We start from the raw sequence: 23,833 nt of genomic DNA, 5'->3' as shown, positions 1-23,833 counted from the left end.
ACACAAACATTTTCCAGGTGTGGGAATCGAACCCACGGCCTTGGACTCAGAAAGCAGGGTTGCTGCCCACTGCGCCACTCGGGCGTCAATATATACACTGTATACATATAGATCATGGAAAGCATTAGTTTTGTTCACCCAAAAAGTACTCTACGCGCTTAAAGAAGTTTCCACCTTAAAAAAAAAAATTTCATCGACATGCGCTGTCACATCCCTAGCTCACCGGATATGGTGGTTATTCACACACAATCGTGTTTGTTGTTTGTGTGCGTCGAGCGGAGCGGAGAGTATATTTTCTAGAATAATTCTCTCGAAATTTCGCCTGTGTACGTTTTCAATGTGCTTATGTAAAACTACATAAATTATTCATTGATGAAATGATAAATTAGGTTGGTTATTAATTAATGGAATGTTAGTTTCGGGTGCTAATGTAAAAATTGGCAAACTTACGTACGATTTTTTTTTTGACAGAGTCACTAAATTAAATACAAACAGATAATGAAAAACAGCATAAAACCTACTGCTCGGCAAGCAAGCCTTTTTTCATCGCCTAAACAGAGCGACAATTTGCATTTCTTGCAAGGAACACGTCAATAAAGTGCCGTTCTGTGTCTATCCACCTGAGACGTTGTTGCTAAGCCTTATTCGCGTTTAATTACAACGATATCAACGCCATTCAGACTGGCAGTAGGATCAGCAGCGCCGATGGCGATAGTGAGGTACTATCGCCATTGGCGGACGAGCTCTGTCACAAAAAGCTACTACAGAAGTATACATGGGGGAAAGTGAGACAGAGCATCGACCCACTACGCTGCTCATATGCAGATTGGTATTTTTTACTATTAAACAGATAAACCGATCTGGATATATTTTATTACAGAGAAAGATTAGGTCTGGAATAGCAGACCCACTCACAGACGAACACACACACACTAGCACAAACACACACACACACACATACACTAACTTTATATGTGCCATTATGTATAAGGAGGGCACTGTCGCCTATAATTCAGGTTATTTCCCAGCTTAGGGACAGATGCGTTCACCTGTTAACATTTTTTATTTGGTGTAAGACGATTGTTTAATTTAACCCGAACAGAAGTGTCATATGATTTTTACACATCACAGTTTCTACAAGAAGATGACATTTTTGAGCGGTGAGCGCCGTGGTTTTAAGTCGTCCGAGGCAATTTGAGATTTTATAATTTCTGAATTTTCTCTGGTCTTGTCTGGAAGGTTTTGGTCGTGGCTAGTAACCACCCCACCGATAAAGATATACGGCTAAGCGATAAAGCGTACAATGACACGTTTACATAAATGCTTACCCATAACAATTACCATCTTAGACTGCATCATCGCTTACCAGAAGTTGAGATTTCTGCCCAGGGCTAACTAGTGAAATAAAAAAAAATATTAAAAAACATATATAAATGTGCAAACTAGAATGTAAACGCTAGTCAATATAACTGTCAAACCGAATGGAGCCTCGATAAATAACTTATCCGGGCCTTGTCCGTGACTGAAATAGAGTTGAAATGTTAACAAAATCAATACACAAACTGATGGCCAATTTGACGGTAATGGATCGTAAAGTGAAACTGTCGAGGTATAAGAACATTTCTGACTATTTCAAAATTGGGAAAGATTAAGCTTTAGGCTCTGTGTGATTATTACTTGTCAGTTGTCAATAGTCTGGGGTTATGGGTCTGTGGCAAAGAGAATATTAAGGAAGGTCCCAAATATACTATTTCAAAATAGGAAGATAACAGAAAACTATTAGGGAGAGGGTGCTGTGTATTTGTTTCTTGTCTGTGGCAATGATTGAGGAATATTAAAGAACGGTCCCAAAGCCCGTTATTACTAAAGAGTGACAAGGCAAAGACTAAGTAAGAAACGCCTAATCAAGGAAGATTCCTAGGCACACATTAACCTTACACGAATGGATTTTCACAAGGCAACTAACTCATATAACCTAACTTGTCTATGGTTCTTGCCACAAGATGTGTTGGCCGATTGGAGCAGCGGGCAACGACCATGCTTTCTGAGACCTAGGTTCTAGGACCTTTCTAGGTTCGATTCCCACGACTGGAAAATGTTTCTGTGATGAACATAAATTTTTTTGCTTGTCTGGGTGTTTATCTGTATTTTATAAGTATTTATGTATATTATTAACAAAATTATTCATCAGTAATCTTAGTACCCATATCACAAGCTACGCTTACTTTGGGGCTAGATGGCGATGTGTGTATTGTCGTAGTATATTTATTTATTATTAATTAATTTGTGTTTGTATTATCATATTTTACGTATGGATTATAAAAAAAAAATTTTTTCGTTTCATCCCTAAACTTTACGGTCCGTCGAATCGGTGTCGAATCTTAAGACGGCGCCTAACGTCGTTAGGCATCACTTATGAGTTCTTAGTATAGATTTCATAATTTGGGTGGGCACGCATTTCGCGGTTCAACTGAGAGACTTCTACTGCTGGGCTTGTTGGAAAACCGAAATAATACTTCAGAGGCTTTGGAGGTTCATTATTTAGTGTCTCCTAGACTTATCTGTGAAACCAAAATACTAATAGTTTTTTGAGTAAACCACTGCCATAAATTTTACTAAAAGACATCAGAACCGCCCTTAACATCAGATCCAAATTAAAATGCATTTGACTCCTGTCACGCGTCGCTTAGCATTGGTACTATGCACGTGCCGGTCTTTTATCGTCAATAGGGTTGTCAACACCTAGAATTTTTTGAATTAGTTTGTATGGACAAAAAAAATATGCTTCTTTTGATTTATTACTATTACAGGGTGCTTCCTCATAAAATATACTTATGCACCCTTCAACAGTATTTCGTAATTCCGTTACACGTTGTATTATCACTGGAAGTGTTCAAAGACTTTACTCTTCAGGCATCAGGCGTTGAAACGATTTCGAGTTGTCGGAATGAATTCTTTGCTTTAATCTATTCCTGATTAATGAGAGTATTTTATCTATATTCAACTACAAGCTAGCCTCTGAACGCAATCTTAATTGGTGGAAAGTGATGATGCAATCTACGATGGTAATGGGCTTACATGTTAGGGGTATAGCAGTTATGTTAAACCCGTAACCCGAATCTTAACAGTCCTATTAAGTATGAGTGGCTAACAACTTTCTGTCAACAAGCGGGCGAAAGCTTTTCCCTCTGCTAACTGGGACAGTAATTTTGAATCAAACCCAGTTAGTGAACCGAAGTCAAGTGAATTTAAGAGGGGAATTTAATTGGAGTGGTTTTTTTAAATAATAAATTAGAGAGTTTCTTTTTTAGAACACTTAATTAAAATAACACTTCAGTTTTTAGATATTGTATCTGATGTTGTTGGGGAAAACTTAATTGGTAAGTGAAGATTAAGATAAATCTATAGGAAAAAATAATGAATAATTGAATACAGCTGATTTGCAGTTATTCTTTATTTCAGGCTCTAACTCTATCCCCTCGAAAGGGGGCTGAAGTGTTAACCATTGGAATATCACCCCTCCTTTTATTACCCTCCTTTTATTACCTTTAAAAAACAATATCATTTTATTACAGGTCGGGCAATACATATTTGACATAATAAAAGAAAATAAATATCAAAATTAAGCTTAATTTGCTATACTCCGCGAAAAGCAGGAGAATCTGTGTGGTGTAATTTATAATTTCTTCAATCCTTATACCCCACACCAAACAGATCTTCGGCAATATACCCTCTACGCACGTTTCGCTCCGAAACCGGAGCATCATCAGGAGATGTTGACTTTACAATGAATAATTGTTCTCCTATATATAATCTCCTTAATTTTGATAATATATCATGGATTTCCGCAAAGTAACGCCTGCTTCTATCCAATATTTAGAAAATAAATATTAAAAACACAGATTAAAAAAAGTAAATAAAGAAAAACAATTAACTGACATTAAGTTTTATGGTTATAAGTGGTCGTTTTTGTATGTCGCTCTCTGTACCGTCGGTAGGTACTATACTAATCCAGCAGGCCAAAATTTTCCGTCCAAAAATTTTTCTATATAACTCGTGGAGATAGTAACTTTAATCGAATTGAAATTTGATGAACAAAGCAATACTTAAGTTCCATGGTATATTGGAAACTAGATAGTACCTAGGCGCCTTAGCAATTTGAGCAAATACTAAAAAGTTTAAATACCTCACGCTAAAAATAATGGAAATTTAGAAAAGAAAAAATGAAAATGTCCTTGCCATGAGCAAGGCTTTCTGTCGGAGCAGAAATAGTCAATTAACTTAATGAACATTTCCAAGATGTCTTCACTTCATTTATAAGGGAGAGTATATACGTTAATATTCTCATGAATACCAAATGACTATAGCGAAGATAAAACGCAGGTCGTTATAATTTTGTATGTGTGTGAATGTATATAACTAAGTCACTGCCTTGTTGACTTAGTTATATACATTTGCATTTTTGCATTTTTGACTACAGACTACGAGTTCGACTACGAGTTTGATTCCCAGGTGTTGGCAATATCGGGTACATCAAGGTGTAACAGCTGACATGGCGGGGCGACTGGGACTTGTTTTTAGGAGTTCGTAGCGATTCTGTATTTTCAAGCGGCTTAAAAAAATGACTCCATATAAACCGTTTTTATGGTTCTTTTTTTGTAGTACGTTATACCTCAGCAGGAGACAAAAAATGCATCTTCTCCCATAGCTTTATCAATTGTCGTAGCACTGGCGCATAAGTTAATTATATCCCTTGTCAGGGGATATAATTGGGGGATATCATTTTTGTCTCCTGCCTGTGCTACCGCTGCAGATGTGGTCCCATTTTAATACGATGAAGATTTTTGGAGGAATCCTGGAGATATCGAGGGAACTCTTCAAATATTAAAGGGTAAAAAAAATACTCAAATAGGGTGTCTATTTGGACATCCTGCAAAGTGTCCAGGGTAACCCGCAAAGTGTTACCCTGCGTCCATAAACCACTTCGTTAGGTACGCGTCGCGTATTGTAGCTACTAAGCGCGTGACGGTCTTTTATCTTCGATAGGATTGTCATAAGTAAACACTTAGAATGTTATGAATTCGTTTGTATGGTAAAATAAATATGCTTCTTTTGAGAAATATACTTAAGCATCCTTCAACATTAATTCGTAATTCGGTTACACGGATATACGGATACGGTGTATACGGATTTGCAAAACTTTTACCAGCACTTTTTAAGACTACGTTTCATACAGTTTGTAGCTAAGCGGTCGCCATTTAAAGTCGAGGGCGGTGTTTCTTCGCTATCGCGGTCTAACAGCCACTCTGATTTACAATAAAGGTACAGAAGCCTTTATACTGGCTTTCGAGCTTTTCCGACAGTTACTTAACACACATTGGCATTTCCAAGCGTGCCAACCGCTCCCTATTTCTAAGTCTTTTATTTGTTTACCTCCCTGGAGCAGTTGTGAGTGCTACGGATTTATAAATAGGCTCTCGGGTTTGATCCACATCATCATCATTATATCAACCCATTAAGGGGTTAAGGCCGTAGTCCACCACGCTGGCCCAGTGCGGATTGGTGGACTCCGCATACGTTTGAGAACATTATGGAGGGACTCTCAAGCATGCAGGCTTTCTCACGATGTTTTCCTTCACCGTTGAAGCGAGTGATATTTTAATTACTTAAAAGGCACATAAATCTAATAATTAATGAAATACAATAAATTCATAAATAAAATGCAATCCATAACCCAAAAACCCTAGTAGCCATCTAAAAAATGTCTAACGCGCAAAAATAAGTTTTTATTTTTGTCGGCACTCCCGGAGTGCAACTGGGATTTTTTTTATTTCCCCTGCTCAAATTTTCTTATTAATTCACTATTGTCTGCCACGCCTAAAGGAGTTCCACTTAAAATGAGAGTGATAAAAGTGACGTCTAGGGACGTGCTTAGAAAGTTGAAAAAACGTTTGAAACACAAAAAGAAGGCATTATACATTTATCCGAAGCCCGAGGCCAAGGTAAGTCGGTCAAGCACACGTCGAGGGCGCACGAAATTTGAAGGAAAACTTTTTGGAACGCCGCGTCGAAACGTAAGCACTTTTGTAGGGCCCTCCGTATAACAGCCTATCACCAACTTTCTTTTTTATTTAATTTTTTTTACCTCACCTTTACCATGAGTAAATAAAGAGTAAGTTTATGTATTCATCATGATCATATCAACCAATTACTGGCCCGCTATACTCGTCCCACCACGCTGGCCCACTGCGGATTGGTGGAAAGGCGTAAAGTAATAATTCGGCGTTACACCTGTCATGGCGGAAAAGTATATTTTGCAGTTTTATTTATTGAAAATAAACACCAATTTCACTCTGAGTAAAACAAAAAAAGTGTGTGTGTGTAACCTTTACGCGCGATTGAAGTAAATTTTTATTACTATTTATTGATGAAAAAGTAAAATGTTACTGGGACTGCGCAAGTTCGTTTAATATTCACTATTCCACTTTATATTCTATTTTAAATTCATTGTTATCACTTTCACATTTTATAAATATTTTCTTTGTTAAATAGAATAATTGAGAGTAGAAAATTGAAGATTAGATCAGCATAAGTCAAGATAACCTAATCATTGAATATTATATAATGTCGCAATAATTATTACAAAAGTAATAAATAAACAAGTAGGTATATTTAGAGATTTTCAAAGAACTATGCAATTTAAAAATTTTTTTTTTAAACTGTTGTATTTTATTCACTTTGCTATTCACAATTGATCTGTTTGAAAATATTGGAAATAAATAATCCTAATTGATTATGATATTTGCCCCTAGCTGGCGTATAAGTCAAGAAGCGTGGAGTATATACTTACGACCAATCCAAATTATTATTTTTAAATAGCGGAAACTACACAGACGTCTGACGTAAGCGTTACTTCCGTCAGAAAAATCATCTGATTTACTCCCTAGTCGCGAATAAAAAGTGTAATGCAGACAAAGGCTTCGGAACACTTTCCAAAAATAAATATTCAATTGATCTATTTGATCAATATCACTAGCAGTTCTTGTTACATTTTAAATAAAACCCTTTATAAATCTCCAAAACCAATAAAGGAGGGTGTTTCGCCTGATATATCGTGACCATTTAGGGTAAATGGGGGCGAAAGGGACATACTCGTATATCCCGGATATTCAATCTGATAAAACGATTACGGACAGCGTGAAATAAAAATTTTAACATTCACGGTTCGCATTTAGTTATTAAAAAAGTTACTTAGAAATTCTCAATTTAAATTAAATAAAGGGTAAATATACTTTCATTTTAAATATAACATAGCTATAATAATTAAAATACATGTACTGAAAAAAATTTTTTTTGTTTTCAAAAATCCTAAAGCATTAGCGATAGAAAAACTAAAACTGTGATGTATCTACCATTACAGTTTTAGTTTTTCTCTCGTAATTATAATATCTCTATAATATTTCGAGTTTCTTAGTATTATTTATACTTGTTACGTAATCTTCCTTGTTTAACCTAAAAGGTATACCATACCATACATCTGGGAAGTATAAAACGGGTTACACGGACGTCCAATAAAGCCAACGAGAGGGACATGCCGTGGTGGTTTTTAGTTCGGGTAAACGAGTCCCACATAAACCCAAAAGGACAGAAGTAGCCATAAAGCTTTTCCACCACGACAAAAAATAAAATACCATACCATACAAGCATATTAATAAATAAATATATTACTACACACATCGCCATCTAGCCCCAAAGTAAACGTAGCATGAATTATGGGTACTAAGACAATTGATGAATATGTTAATGAATAACATACATAAATACTTATGATACACAGATAAAAACCAAGACACTGAAAAACATTCATGATCATCACACACAAATTTTCCAGTTGAAGGAATTAAACGTAAGCTTATAGAAAAGTCCTATTATATTATAAAGGACTACGTAAACGATAAAAAAGCTTGAGTGTAAATTATTGCTCTAATCAGGTTGCTCTTCTAATAATTTAAAATGACATTGTGAGATGGTGATAACAAAAAAAAACACACGGCTAAGTTTGTTGTGGGCTTCTTCTTAGACCAGGACGCGTTTGGAACCCTCGTAGCTTTAGTTTTAAGTTTACGAATGTGCTTATCGCCATCATCTCACTACCGTGTAATTCTTATGTACGCATCAAAAGTGCCACCTATGGGCCTACTTGAATAAAGATATTTTTGACTTTGACTTTGAAATCAAGCGCCAATCGGCCGTCTAAAATATGACATACAAATCAATAAATCATGATCATCGTCATGGAAATAAATGGACAAAGTTCCTTTATAAGGAGTTCCAAATACTACGGTCTTGCCGTGTACGCTGCCGTACGTGTGCCGCTTGCGTTCAGCGGTTCCTCACGACGTGATCTATAATCTAATAGATTAAATCCTCAAAACATACAAGTGTTGGCTGCGTCGGTTAAGATTTTTAAAAATCCTGCGGGATCGATTCAGTTTACTTAATATGCTTGAGGTAACTGAGAGTTAGGGTTGCCGCGATAAATACTGATTTATTATGTCCAATTTTAAGGTTATATATAGCTATAATAATGTGCCAAATTAAATCAAGATTTGAGGTCACGAAAGGAAAAACAGAAATACGTGTCATATTTAGATTATTCACTTTAGTTATTGTGTATTTTATGTTAAAGAACTTTCATTACCAGCCCAGAGATAAGAAATTGGCGGTGTCAACCTCCGTGCCTCGGAGAGCATTTTAAGCCGTCGGTCCCGGTTATTATCACTTACTTGCGATGATAGTAGTTAAAGCTCACTAACCCGCATCGGAGCAGCACGGTAGGTCTATGCTTCAATACCGTCTCTCCTATGAGAGAGGACTGTGAATGAATGAATGAATACACTTTCATTGTACACCACATAAACATAGAGAAAAATTATAAATAAAAATTTAACAAAAAGTATACAATCTGGCGGCCTTATCGCTATCTCTTCTAGGTCCCAGCAGTGGGAAGTTAATAGGCTGCTGATTGATGATTGTGGCGGTCTCGACATAACCAAACTAGATGGCACCACAAAGATCCTGCATCGCGCTAACGGTGTGTTCACAAAAAATTACGATAATATATGCAACTTCCTAAGATGAATGGTCGGACCTCGGTTCCCGAGCACGATCACCCGCTAGGAGGAAGATCTTCCTATTGTTACGGTCGAGCGTATCACTATAGCTCCCGTACAATGATGATGATAGATGTTGTAACTACCGTGTATAAGAACTTCCAATAGAATTGTAATTTTTAGAGAAAATGAACGGCATAAGGCTAACCGCAAAGTTTTGTAAAATATAGTAGGAGTAAATTGAAGAGAAAAGTGCTTTCCTTTTAATTTTTATGCAAGAGGTGTCCATCCAACTGTAAAAAAATAACTCTTAAGGTTCCCAGTCACAAAAAGCCGTCATAGCGATCGATTGCACGCAGATTGCATCCAGATCAGCAGATCCATCGTCGCTTCAAAACTGCCTTCGACACACATGCAATCAGTCGCTGCTATCCATCGCTACGACTCGTTTGCATTGGGATGTGGCATCAGAAAGCTCATTCATGCAAGTAGAATTTTAGTTGTGTGTCCCTAGTCAGAAGCTTGTGTAAAAAGAAGGTATGCACCAATAAAAAGTGCTTTATTTAGCACGAATAAAAATTTGGAGGATGTAGTTCAACGCAAGATTCACGCGAGTGAACTTGCATGTAGAAATTCGCCGGATTGCGCGCAATCTCGGAAATCAGGTATATGGACAAACCAATTTTTTTTAACACACTTTTAGGAGGTGTAGTATGTAAGTTCTTATTTCATACGCGTTATTATAACACGTACTTAGTTCAACAATAAAACTAGACCTAGTCCTAAACCCGATCTCATAACGTGCAATCAAACGATGTCGCTTGAGACGGATTGCCAAGCGACATATTGCAATGTGTATGGACCCCTTTAAAGCTCTTCAAATACGGCCCATTTAGCCTAATTGAGGTAACTGAGAGTTAGGGTTGCCAAGACCTGGAAATTGAACGGAACAGTGACCTTATTAAGCGCTGTTGCATTTCCTTTTAATAAAAAGGAATTTTCTCCATTATTTTTTGTTATTTCGGTAGTTTTTCAGTAACATTTTTTGGATAATTTTTTTACTTATTAAATAAACTTCTTAGCTATCTCTAGAAAACATTTCTTTAAAAAAGTACAAATACTACTACCAAACTTTAAAGTTAATAAATATTTTGTGTTTAACCTATTCGAGGTCAATATTTTTAGTATGTTTTTTTTTTAAATAAGCTGATGTATTGTAAATATTATAGCTATAGATGTCCTTTGGTAAACCAAATAAATAAATAATGGACGAAGGTATTTCGGCTTCTTATCTATCTCAACAATAGCTTTATCTGAATACTGCAACTTTCTATAAAATATCAGTAATATTCTATGCCTAGTTACTAACTAGTAAAAGTTTATATTTATTAAAATCAGTTAAATATGAAATAGCAATTTGAAATAATGTGCTTATCCCTCGTAAAATATTCTTCCTTGTTAACACTTTCAACAGGAGGTTAGCGTTCAGAGCGAACCGTTGTTATAGGCGAAATAGCAATATCAGACGTGGCAGCCCTAAAAATGTCAGAACTTTTTCTTACCAAAGTTCTCAAGGAGCCATTAAAAAAAATTGCCTCTTTCCTCCTGTAATAAATAACGAGCCAACTTTAACGTATAGGCGAAGTTTTAATTAAGGTAATCGTGAATCGTTACGATAAATAACCGCTTCCTTGGCACTTTGTCGACATAATATCCGCGAAATCTATACTTATATGTATACTTATAATAAAACTGTAACTGGAAGATTTCTGTACATTTAATATATTTTGAAAATTTCGATCGGGGGATGCTTTATAATCGATACTGAGTCCAAAACAGATTTTTATTCAATTTTTGTCTGTCTGTCCAGGCATCACGTGAAAACTACAGTACGGATTCAAATAAAACTTGGTATAGTGATAGTTGATATTCCGGGTCAACATATAGGCTACTTTTTATCCCGATAAACATTAAGTTTCCTCCGGGAAATGAGATGAAAACTGTTATCAATATGACTTAATACCTCTGTTAAATTTGCACCGATTTTAATCATTCTTTTTTTATTTGAAAGTGTATACTATCAAGCATGTATGGTCTTATTTTAAAGGATCTGATTGATATTGTCGGAGATAAAGAACAAAATTATTCACAAATAACTGTCAGTCGCAAGGCGTATGGGACAGCGATCGAATGCATGCGTACCATCCTACTAATATTATAAATGCGAAAGATTGTGAGGATGGATGTATGTATGTATGTATCAACTAAAATACCACGTAAAATAATAGCAGGTACTATAACTCATACGCTAACGAAGTCGCGGGGGTCCGCTAGTAAAGTAATAAGGTGAAGAAATAGGGATTTATCACAACATCATCATCGTTCTCAGCCCGTTTATGTCTCAATGCTGGGCACAGGCGAGGTAAGTCACCACGGAAATGTAATGTTCGTCGATTAAAATTCAAAATAGTTAGAAAATCCAAAAGTGCACGCCTCATAATCTCATTCATTATAATAAAATTGAGATTATTTGTAAATAATATTTTAACTACATCTTATACCGTGAAAATTAATAGGCTTCTATTCCTCAAAATACTGAAGCCTATAAAAAACACCAACCCGATAAGTGAAGTATTTCGCTCGTTATCGAGACCACAAGATACGGGATCCGCACGATATAGACACACGGATGTCCAAGACAGAACTTTTTGAAACAATTTTTTAATTACTTTAAATAATAAAAAGAGATTAAAAAATATAATGAGTGTTTAAAAATAGTGTTTTTTCTCAACATTTATCTATTTATATTCACTTATAAAAGCAATAAAGAATAAAAAACGTGATATTTTAAGTTGGAGAAACACTCGGTGTGCGTAAACTGACAGTAATACCCACCCCAAAGCTTCGCTTATGACGCGTGCAATTCATTTATTTAGATTCATTGATTTCGCCTTATCTTAATCTATTAATTTAAACATAGAAGTAAGAATAAACTTACAGTGCAATATACTAGGTTACATAAAATTCATAATTCGTTTAAAGGAAATTGCATACAATTCTACAATAAACTACCAATTGACATCTTGGAGATGTCTCTTAAAAAGTTCAAAGTTTGTATTAAACGTAAGCTTATAGAAAAGTCCTATTATAGTATAAAGGACTACATAAACGATAAAAAAGCTTGGGTGTAAATTATTGCTCTAACCAGGTTGCTCTTCTAATAATTTAAAATGACATTGTGAGATGGTGATAACAAAAAAAAAACACCCGGCTAAGTTTGTTGTGGGCTTCTTCTTAGACCAGGACGCGTTTGGAACCCTCGTAGCTTTAGTTTTAAGTTTACGAATGTGGTTATCGCCATCATCTCACTACCGTGTATTATGTACGCATCAAAAGTGCCACCTATGGGACTACTTGAATAAAGATATTCTTGACTTTGACTTTGACTTTGACTATCTTATACTTAAGCACTTTTGAAGCGACAAGTATGTCTGTTGGTAGTGACTACCACCGGTCCGCAGAAGAAAAAGAAGGTACCGAGAAGAAGCTGGGAATAAACTCTTTCCCTTTTCCAATATCCTTTTTGCAATTCAAAAATTTTTTTGTTCATCTTGTGTGAGATGAGAGCAGACCGGTTTGCTTCTAAGCAACGTTGCCGTTAGGAAATTAATTAATGGTATGTAATTTAACTTTATTATTCGTATTTCTAGGTAACGGCTACATAGAGGGTACAGAGCTGGACGGATTCCTAAGAGAATTTGTGTCAAGTGCCAACTTCACGGACATTAGCCCAGATGTAAGTATATTTTATTACTTATTTGCTTTTTTATATTATGTTCCAATTCCAAAGAGGTCTCAAACATCAAGAGTCGAATGATCGTAGGATATTTTTTTTTTGATATTTTTTTAATAAATTAAAGTTTACATTTTGTGATTTTATCTACACTTGGAACTATCAGTATAAATTAGTGATACACAGGAAATATAAACACCAATATATTCAGTAATGCATATAATATTTCTTATTTTATCATAAATAATTAAGAAAAACGTACCTACTTGAAATTTTCGTTAGAGGTTACTTTGACATTATTTTCCATTTAGAACATTTTACTGGATTGTGTAGCAGCAGATAACAATGTGGTCAAATAAGTCAATTAATACTATAAAAAAACAAACCCAATAAAATGAGATTTACGTTAAGAAGGTGTGTGTTTATTATTTTTTTTATAATTTCAAAATAAACTTTATACAACAAGTAACAAATAGATTGTTTACAATATCAGAAAAGAACCAAAAATAGTTTTTTTACATAGATACTTACTAATATTATAAATGTGAATGTAAGTTTGTTTGTTACGCTTTCACGCAAAAACTACTGAACCGATCATCATGAAACTTTGTACACATATTCCTGAAGGTATTAGAAGTAATATAGGATGCTTTCCCGAAATTAAGCTCTGTTCTTTTGGGAGAGGGGATGACATAACATCGTAAAATGATAACCGATTTAAATAATTACTTACTTACTTTTTTATATAAGAATACACAACTTAAAAATTTCAGTAGAATCACACTTAAAATGAATGCCACATGTCTTTCGAAAGACATGTGGCATTCATTTTAACAAACGCAGACGAAGTCGCGGGCAAAAGCTAGTTATGAATAATTCTATCAAACTCATTTAGCCGCACTCCGCCATCCAGCATTATCAAAATAAAGTAATAATTTCAACAGGTCGGGCACAGTCTAATAAAACTCCACGTGGGTCTGTCCATTAATATATTACATTTATAGAATGGCAGTCCATTTATAAGATTAACAAGGTGTTTTGTTAGTACGGCTTCTGGCCGCAGTATGGGTTGATTTTAAAGCTGATTAGGTACATTGGCAAATGCATTTAATTTCTCTATCTCGTCTATAGAAAATATTTAATTTGACGGCCGATTGGATCAGTGGCCTGCTTTCTGAGTCCAAGGCTGTGGGTTCGACTGCCGCAAGCGGAAAATGTATATGCGATGAACATGAATATTTTGCAATGTCTGGGTGTTTATCTGAAAAATATTCTTCATTCACCTTAGTATCACAAGCTAAGATTACTTTGGGGCTAGATGGCGATGTGTGTATTATATTATTAATTGTAACTATAATCGAATATTACATCTTTTGGGACAGCAAAAGTTAACTTTTCCATTCCTGAGAGCTTTGATTTCAGTTTTCTATTTTTTGATGCATATTATGATAATTAAATCTTTCCTACTTTTGCCAATGATAACTTTCATCTCAACATTATATTTCCACTCTTGTCATTAAATGAGACCAAAGTCGAACTCGAACATTATCTGGAGTCAGGTGACCTATGTGATGTCTATCAGATGTTTTGCTAGTTCCACAGAATTCAAAACATTCAGAATCCTCATTCAGCCATTATTGAATGCAGTGCATTTTGTCTAAAAGTTGTAAACATTTGGAATATTGCTAGCTCACAAATTTTTCCCATAGTCAGCTGCTAAATGAAATCTCTTCACTTTAATCTTATCAGCAAGAGAGCAGGAAAGGCCTGTTCCATCTGGTTCAACATTCAATTCCTCAATTGTACTGTCATTGATGACCATTGAAAATCTTTTAGAACGGAATCCTCCCAGTGGTGGCAGGTTTGTGCCAAGGTCCAATGCCTTGATGAAGTTTCCGCTGGGGTCTGCAAGCATGCGAACCTTTCCATTAGTGTTGTGCTTTGCTCCCAACGCAGCCATCACATAAGGGTCATTCACGGACACGCAAACGATCTCAGCAACTCCTTCAGACTTCAACTTAACAGCGTTTTGCACATATCCAGGCAAATGCGTCACAGCGGTACAGCAAAAAGTACGACCTTATTGCCACTCGTCAAATCGCATACATTCACTTTATTAGCCGGAGAATCCTCAAACAAATCGACTGCCGGCAACTTGTCCCCAACGTTGACTGGAGCCATTGCGTAAAATGTCGTGTGGAGTGCTCGATCGGATGTTTGTTTCGCAAATGCTGATGCTGAAACATCTCGAATAATTGACACGGTCGTGAGAAACATTTGAAATGATTGACTAACCTCCTGTTCGAGAAACACTACTTTAGTGGAGTGGTTTTTGGTGGTTATATTAGTCTTTTTTTTGCTGTTTGTGTGTAGCTAATGATTTTAAGTGACCTTAAGGCCTTCCAGGGATCTGAGGCCGGACCTCGGCTCAGGCGACGATTGGTTTAACGGGATTTCGGACGGTGAAAAGTCCGCACGCCGTGGTGCGGCCCATGTCCGGATGACGTCAGAAGTCAGGATTAAATATTTAATGTGAACACGGTTTCTTGTTTTCTTAATTTTGTGGCAAGTCCCTATGCCTGAGCTGTCTACATAAATTTAGACTCAGAGAGATGTTACTAGCTTTCCAAATCCTGTACACAGCTCTTATGTGTCTTGGCTTACGGCCATTCCAATTCACCCCTGTATCTCTTCGGGTAAATAAATTTAGTCATCGGTGTCCTCTTCATAGCATTGGCCGAAAATTTTCACCATCCCAGTGGGACATGAACTACCATCGAACGCCGCGTATGCTACAATTCTATCTTGTGGCGAAAAATATAGGAAAGGTATTAGTTTTCGAAGCAAACCGTGTAACGATGTATCCGGTATTTCTTCGGTATCAGTGTCACTTACACCATTAAAATGTTCATAAAATTGTGTTAAAGGTGACCTTTTAGTTCTTTCTCTATCTACACTAGCACCAGCTTCTGTTGTTTCTTCCTTCACGCTTCTTTTATCAATACACGAAACAAATATTATTGAGATCCAGAACGGCACAGCAAAAAATGTGTACAACTTCATCATTGATTCAATGATGCATAACTATTAAATTAATTCTAACTATTACAGTTATAATTTAGGATATTACTTGATAAATTAATTTTATCTGATAGTTCTGTGGAAGTAATTAAAAAGCAATACAAACAAACTGTTTTGTTATTAATTGCGCATTAGTGATGTTTTCGATTTTCAAAGAGATTTTTTTTTATATTTACTTCATTTCTACAAAGTTTTTACAAGCTGTAGGTTTATGTATGGTTTTACAAGTCCTAGGTTCGATCACCGAAAATTTGGGAATTCTATTTATCTGAATTGTCTCTATACGGTCTGGTAGGAGATTTCCGCCGTCGCTAGTTACAACAGACAAAGACGTGCTGCTAAGCGATAAAGCGATCCGCTAATATGGCATCTAGAAACCTATCAGTGTAGTGGATTTAATTTAACTGCCACACCCGTAAAAGAATAGCCAGCTACCATCTTAGACTACATCATCACTTACCACCAGGTGAGATAACAGAATAAAATAAATAAAAACAGTATTGACAGCCAAGATAACCACAGATTAGACTGATAGAAGCATTTTAACTGTGCACGCTATTGGCTATAGTATAGTATAGTGTATAAAAGAATTAATATATTAGTTGTTAGTGTTATACAATCTGTATATGAAAACCCAAATATTACTTCACAGGCTTGAGAGGTACTTTATTAACTGTCTCTGAGTAGAACGCTAATAGTGTTGGGTAAACAACTGCCATAGTTTTTACTGAAAGAAATAAGATACAGCCCTAACATTACATGCAAAATAAAAATCAAGCGACTTTTGTCATTTATAATCGCACCAAGCGGCGCGTAGCGTAGGTACGATGCGCGTGTCGATCTTTTATCTTCAATAGGGTTGTCAAATAAACACTGAATTTCAATGTATCAATGTCAAATGTCTGATATTTTAACTCTTTAAATTAAAGGCTCACATAACCCTGAAATTTAGAGGTACATGCCGGGGCTTGAACTCCGACCCCTGAACGGAAGTGAGAAGCAATAACCACGAGGCTATCACTGCTTCTAGAAATAAGAATGTATTATATAAGTTTCATTCTTGCAGTTATTGCGAAACACTGAAGGTTGTGAAGTACAATATTGGTTTTTGGCAATTTATAACGCTTATATTGCGTCAGCTGTTTTGAACAGTATCGTAGTATTATATAGAACTTCTACTAAACAAATCTTATATCTTTAAACGAGCCATTCTTGTATATATATATAATTTGAATCTCGGAATCGGCTCCAACGGTTTTCATGAACTTTAGCATAAAGGGGGCGATAAATCGATCTAGCTAGAATTCATTTATATTGGAATCTCAGAATCATTTATATTGTACATACAACTATTTTTTTAAGTCGACTCATTCACGGACGAAGTCGCACGGGTCCGCTAGTAATAATAAAGCAAGTTTGCTATTGGTTTTCTCTGTTCAACAAACTAAACACCCATCATTAATTCTGTAGCAGCCCAGAGATAAGAATTCGGATTGTTCATACCAGTACCTCGATATTAAAACTAATATGACTAATGATTATTTTAAGAAGAATATACATAAATACTTATAATATACAAATAAACACTCAGACAATGAAAAACGTTCATGTTCATCACACAAACATGTTCCAGTTGTGCATAGAATATATATAATAGTTGTGCAGTTGTGTCCAGAATTATAAAATTCACTACGAGTATAGTTATAAAATAGCAGCAAATTTGTCCATTTAACCAAATACGCTGTTAAACTACCCACAAACTGTTATTAAAACGCGTATTTATCTGACTGCGTGGTGATGTTATTGCAGGCTTTTGAGCCTTATTATACTATCATTTACATAATACAAATAGGTGTCATAACACTCAAAACAAGCCTTACTTAATTTGTTATCTATAATTATATTTTCTGCTGGTATTATATATTGGTATAAATAATATATAAGTAATAATATTATTTATCTGTGAATTTGAATCAATTGTCTTACTCTATAAATTTAAATTGGAAGAAGTTAAAGAATATCAGCTGGCAATGGTGAGAACATTAAATAATCATTCACATTCAAATTCAAAATCAAATTCAAATTCTTCATTTGGAAATAATATAGTAGTTACTAAACACTTATATATAGTTGTTAACATTTTGTGTTTCACATCGACATCCAAATATTGAGTAATTAAAAAACATAAATCTAAAAATTAAGTATAATATCAGTATAGGTAATTATATTAATCAAGACAAATATTTTTAGGCACTAATAATTCTTGACTGAATAAAATGATTTCTGAATATCATATCAACGTACGTTCAAATATTTTGAATTTGGTATATGTTTAAACCAGTATTTCGATCAGATCAACCTATGTTTTTTTTGTTTTCAAGTTTTTATGAGGTACCAATAATGATTGTAAGTAAAAATAAAATAGATCAATTTCTATCCACAAAAAATTAGGCTTTGATTGCAATCTCACCTTTTGGTAACAGATGACGCAGCCTAAGATGGTAGCGGGCTAACCTGTAATATGGCAGTTACATTAAACCCATACTACACTCTAGACGGTTTTCACGCATCATCGTACCGGTACGCTAAATCGCTTAAGTCGGCACTTCTTTGTTTTTAGGTTGGTAACTAGAAACGGGCAAATCCAAAACCTGATATCATGAATTCTTAAATTGTCCCTTCCGGGCATGTAAGTATATAACCCGGGACCTGGCACTTACAACAGTAACCACTGCGCCAAGGAGATCGTAAATATCTGAAAGAATCTGAAAGAATGGAAATCGTTTCGAATCCTGGTGGATGATTTTATTTTAAAGCAAGTTGCAGGTAACCCCTGTTTTTTATTAAATACCCTTAAAGTTTCGACGAAGGAGCCAAAAATAATCAACCAATTTTTATTTTTTACAAAGTAAAAATTACCCTTATAAGTAAAAATAAAATTTCATTCAAAGTTAAAACGTATAATTTAGATGGTAATCGTTTCGCGTCCTGGTTAAACTAACGGGAGTGTTCTAGGTCGGAAGCAACTGCAGTTATTTATCTTGCTTAGCCACTGTGTCTTTTTATTGCCGCTTTATTTTGTGTCTCTACTTAGTTAACGGTTCTTTTAAGTTAAAAATGTTTAAAAAGTAAATTATAATAATTCCCGACGTAATATTTTTATTTTACTTTATCAGTAGGTATTGGTGACTTGATGTCCTGAAACTCCACTGAGTTTTCCATAGATATTCCATGTCATGTACACTTCCTTAGGCACCTACGCCTCAGGTTAATGAACAAAGGGCGGAACTTTGTTACAGTTTTCCAGCTACCATCCTTGTAGCCACTCTCCTTGGTCTGTCACTTATAAAAAAGTGTTTGTAAAGTTTAAAGTCGGATTTATCGAAGATATGCACTTGCAGCAACATCGCAAATAAGAAAATAATAACGATTATGATAATGCGTTTTAGAATTTAGTGGAAGATAATATTCCATAGGAAAACGTTTAGGAAACGCTGCCACAGAAAATAACTATTTGGTTATGTAGGGACACGTATGTCGTTTACTGCGTCGTCGTCTCGCTTCGAAATGTAATAAATTGCTTTTAGTGCTTCTCTCGCTTGTTTTCGCAACGCGATAAACGTCGCGTTTGTTGTTACAGCGACATTGTTTTCATTATTGAACATCATTATCAAAGCATTGCCGGCCCAGTACACGGCAAGGGTCTCTTAGAAAGAGAAGAGCCTGGCAGAGATCGCATTTTAACGATAAGGCCACCCATTGTACTTGAGTGTTATATTTAGTGTTTTTGTTATAATTTCATTTAGTTAGGTTTACAATAAATTGTATTTTCATTGTCATTTAATTTTCAAGAGTTTAGGCCTTGGTCTACCACGCCACGATTGCTAATTAGGGACTAAAAGATTTCACACGCCTTTGAGAACCAGCTAATGTTATTTATAAAATTTAACTACGCTCCAAAGAAAAATATATTTTTCTAGGGAAATAATAATAACAAACTAAAATTAATATTTACAATAAATATAAGCCGTCTAACTGTTCACTTATGGGTATGGTACCCAAAATGCTGGCGTTATTGCCCCTTTGAAATGCTAGACTTAGCCGTTGGGCTAAATAAGCGCCAGCTCTTGGGTCACCATACGTAAGGACTGTAAAAAGACTCCAGTCAAAATAAAAACCAATTTCAGAATCATACACTAACATATAATTTGTCGATTTCGCAAACAATATACTTCCACTTTAGAGTCTTAAAATAATTACTCTTTTACTAATATATTACTTTCCCTTTTTCCTTTTTAAAATCTCGCCAAATAATCCCAAACGCCCGATGTCACTTTCCACGCCATTTTCTACGCCATTTTATTCATTTGCATATCATCTCGTATTGATAATCTAGCTTAGAATGGCATTTATCTGTGACGAAAATTCAAGTAATCTAACAGGACCAATTTTTGGGATACGATGTTAATAAAAATTTTCGTGTCCGAAGACCATGGCCCCAGAGTCTCAATCGCAAGCGCCGCAAAAACATAGTCTTTACAAATAACGGAGTATTTACGGCGCTTAAGCATTCGAGCAGATTCGGCAGCTGCTGCCGCTTTTTGTGACGTACTCGGCAAGTGAGAAGCTGCCAACGTATCAACGCAGGTCGCATCTCACACCAGCGCACGCCCCAGTACCAGCTTCATTTTTATAATATATCATGGAGATCCGTAAAGTAGCGCCTGCTTCTGTCCAACAAAATAGCTTCTTTGTGTTTAACCAATTGGCTTCTTGAGACTAAATATAGATTTACAGTATTAGTCGAGCTTATCATGAGAGACCTCGTCCGGTAGTAGTACCACCATGCTTATTTCTGCCTTTCTAATTATCTTGCATGCCCTGCGAATTGTTAGGCACTGCTTTATGTAAGTGTCATTTTCGGGATGACTTACCATTACTATCCGGTAGCCATCTCCTTGGTTCTTCAATAATATCTATAATGAAACACACGGCAAAAGCAAAACTTGATAATCACACTATTTTATATTGTATTGCACACAGTTGGGAAGAGTTGCGGCTCACAATGTTCACTTTAGTCCTAAAAGCCCCAAAAATGTGGTAGCAGAGCATTTTATTGCTTTATCCCTTTTACCGAAGACAATACTTGCTGGCTTGGCAAGGATTGGCTGGCTTAGCTTGGCTCAGATTGGCTGCTTTAATTGGCACGCTACGATTGGCTGAGTTGATGACACGTAACAATGACAAAAAAAAACTTATTAAAGAGACGGTTAAGGTGTTGAATTTTAGATAAAAAAACTTCTCTCGCTTGTTCCCGCAACGCACGATAAATTTCGGCGCATACGACGTTACACTCGAATAAAACAAACGGCAGCCTGATAAAAGCTTTGGTCATAATGACAAAGAACCCAAATTCCGTTTTGCCCTTAGCTTGCCTATTATTTCGAGTGATTCGTAAACAAACAATTGAAATTCGAGCAGGCGGTTATTCAAGTTTTGTACATTTTGATATTCAGTTTGTGATTTTGTGATGAAAATAGAAATGGTAGTTTTAAATTCAAGTTATGTTAAAAGATCAAATGGGCAACAAATTACGCAATGGCCCAGATCTATGAAAACTCAGCGGAGCATCAGTTTTCATTGTAGCGTTATATATTTTACAACAATACTTTACACTAAAAACCTGTGAGGAGTAACCATTTAATAGCGTCTGTAAGTGAGTATGGTACGCACATACGTTGGTCGCTACGTCCTCGCGTCGCTACGAAATGTAATAAATTGCTTTTAGCTCTTCTCTCGCTTGTTCTCGCAACGCACGATAAATTTCGACGCACACGACGTTACAGCGACATTGTTTCCATTATTGCACACTACACTCGAATAAAACAAACGGCGGCCCGATAAAAGCTTTGGCCATAACAAAGAACCCAAATTCCTTTATGCTCTAAGCCTTTTATTTCGGGCGATTGGTAAACAAACAATTGAAATTGGATTGGTAATTCCGGTTTTGTACATTTTAACAAGTATTTTGCGATTTTTTTTTAAAGATGTCAAGCGACGATAATGGCAATGTGACATGTATACACAGCGTGGGCAATTAAAGATAAATCACCATTAATGTTTCGGCTTTAAGTGAATCTACATTTGATTTCATTTAAAACTATCACTTTACATTCACTTTATGTTTTAAAAATAGAATAAACGAGCTATTGCTAAAAAAGCAATACTATAGTATTAAAGACTATTTATCAGACACGTTAAACGCTATGTATATTCTATATACATAGACACATAATATAAAATATTGAAAATAAGATTAATATACTTTTCATTTTAATTGTTTTTTTTATTTAATTAATAGATGTTATTATTGTACAGAAATTAGATTAAGAATAACAATTATTTTTTCATTCCATTCTGTGGCAGATTGTTGTACTGATATTATTTATAACACTATATACCCCCTCAATCTGTGCAAATAAATGAATTTGAGTTTGAATTTGATATGAAAGTATGAACAACCTGTACCTCGAGAACGCATATTCTAAATTTTTCTGAAATCAACAACAGGTATATAAGAACTTTTGAAAAAAAGCGCGATATATTACAACTTCAGGCCCTCGGTCTAGGCCCTTGTGATCAGTAGTAATATGTGCTATCAACTTTACTACCGCGGCATTTAGTTATAGTCAGATTTTAGTTTCATAAATAACCTATAACAATCCACAGCTGGACTAAAGGCCTCTCCCGGGTCGGAGGCTTTGCCCAAAATCACCACGCGGGGTAGACGGCATTTGATTGCACGATTATATTCTCATAGTGGCCTCATACGACACCCGCGGGAAGAGAAGGAGTGGTGACTACTGCATTCTGATCTGCCGTCACCACACGGGTTTTAGTTTAATCAGTTTACGAATCTAACACTAACTGACTAACGAACAAAACATTTTCATGCTAAGTTTTGTCACGTTTTTATCACCATGCGCCCGATGAAACCGGTGGCTTGAGCTAAAATTTATATAAAATGTTTACCAAGCCATAGGAAGGGGTCGTAAATTGGTAATAATTGCAGCGTTCACTGAGAATTGGCAAGTTTGTGTTGGCGACATGCCAGGGCCTCGTGTGTACAATAACGTTACCTTTATATTGGTTTAGCCTAATAGTCTAGAATAGGGATCCTTCTAACTTCTTGCTGTTCTTTTCCGATAAACGACGCATTCATAAACATAAACAAGCATTGAACATTAATTAAAACAATTTTCCAACTAAATAAATTGACTTGATAAGATATAAATATTATGTACGTTTCTAAACTAGATGGCGCCACAAGATCCTACATCGCGCTATCGAAGTTTTCTCAACTGAAGGTCATATAATATATAATATGCGATTGAAGGCATCACCATAGCTCCCGTACAATGATCATCACCAAGCAGTTTTGCTAGGAGACCGAAGTCTAGCCAATCTTTATTTTTTCGGAAGCACAGTAGCTGATAACCTCCTTAAGGGTTGTTAAAGTGTCACCGGGGAGTTGGGGCGAGTTAGAAAGCTCCCTGTAAGAAGCTTCACCCAGGGCTCGACAATATCTTATATATCTTATATTTGACGGCCGATTGGCGCAGTTTGCAGTGACCCTTCTTTCTGAGCCCGGGGCTGTGGGTTCGATTCCCACTACTGGGAAATGTTTGTGTGATGAGCATGAATGTTTTTCAGTGCCTGGGTGTTGTATGTATATAAAAAGAATTTATAAAAATAATCATCAGCCATTTTAGTATCCATAATACAAGCTACGCTTACTTTGGGGATAGATGGCGTTGTGTGTATTGTCGTAGTATATTTATTTATA

General features: G+C 35.7%; 1 protein-coding gene and 1 pseudogene across 2 annotated transcripts in view; one reads left to right on the top strand and one right to left on the bottom strand.

Annotated features, from left to right (window-relative positions):
* LOC120626954 (calbindin-32) overlaps nucleotides 1-23,833 on the top strand; it is a 58,691-nt gene that overhangs the window by 3,072 nt on the left and 31,786 nt on the right. For both annotated transcript variants that reach the window (XM_039894780.1, XM_039894771.1), the window contains exon 2: nucleotides 12,824-12,909. In XM_039894780.1, the coding sequence (XP_039750714.1) occupies nucleotides 12,824-12,909 (86 nt within the window). The remainder of the gene's footprint in view (nucleotides 1-12,823; nucleotides 12,910-23,833) is intronic.
* Nucleotides 14,597-15,183, bottom strand: LOC120623572 (annotated as a pseudogene).

The sequence above is a fragment of the Pararge aegeria genome, chromosome 1 (genome assembly GCF_905163445.1).
Source record: "Pararge aegeria chromosome 1, ilParAegt1.1, whole genome shotgun sequence".
NCBI lineage: Eukaryota > Metazoa > Arthropoda > Insecta > Lepidoptera > Nymphalidae > Pararge > Pararge aegeria.
Note: the sequence above shows the minus strand (reverse complement) of the source record. Positions and strands in the feature narration are given on the sequence as shown.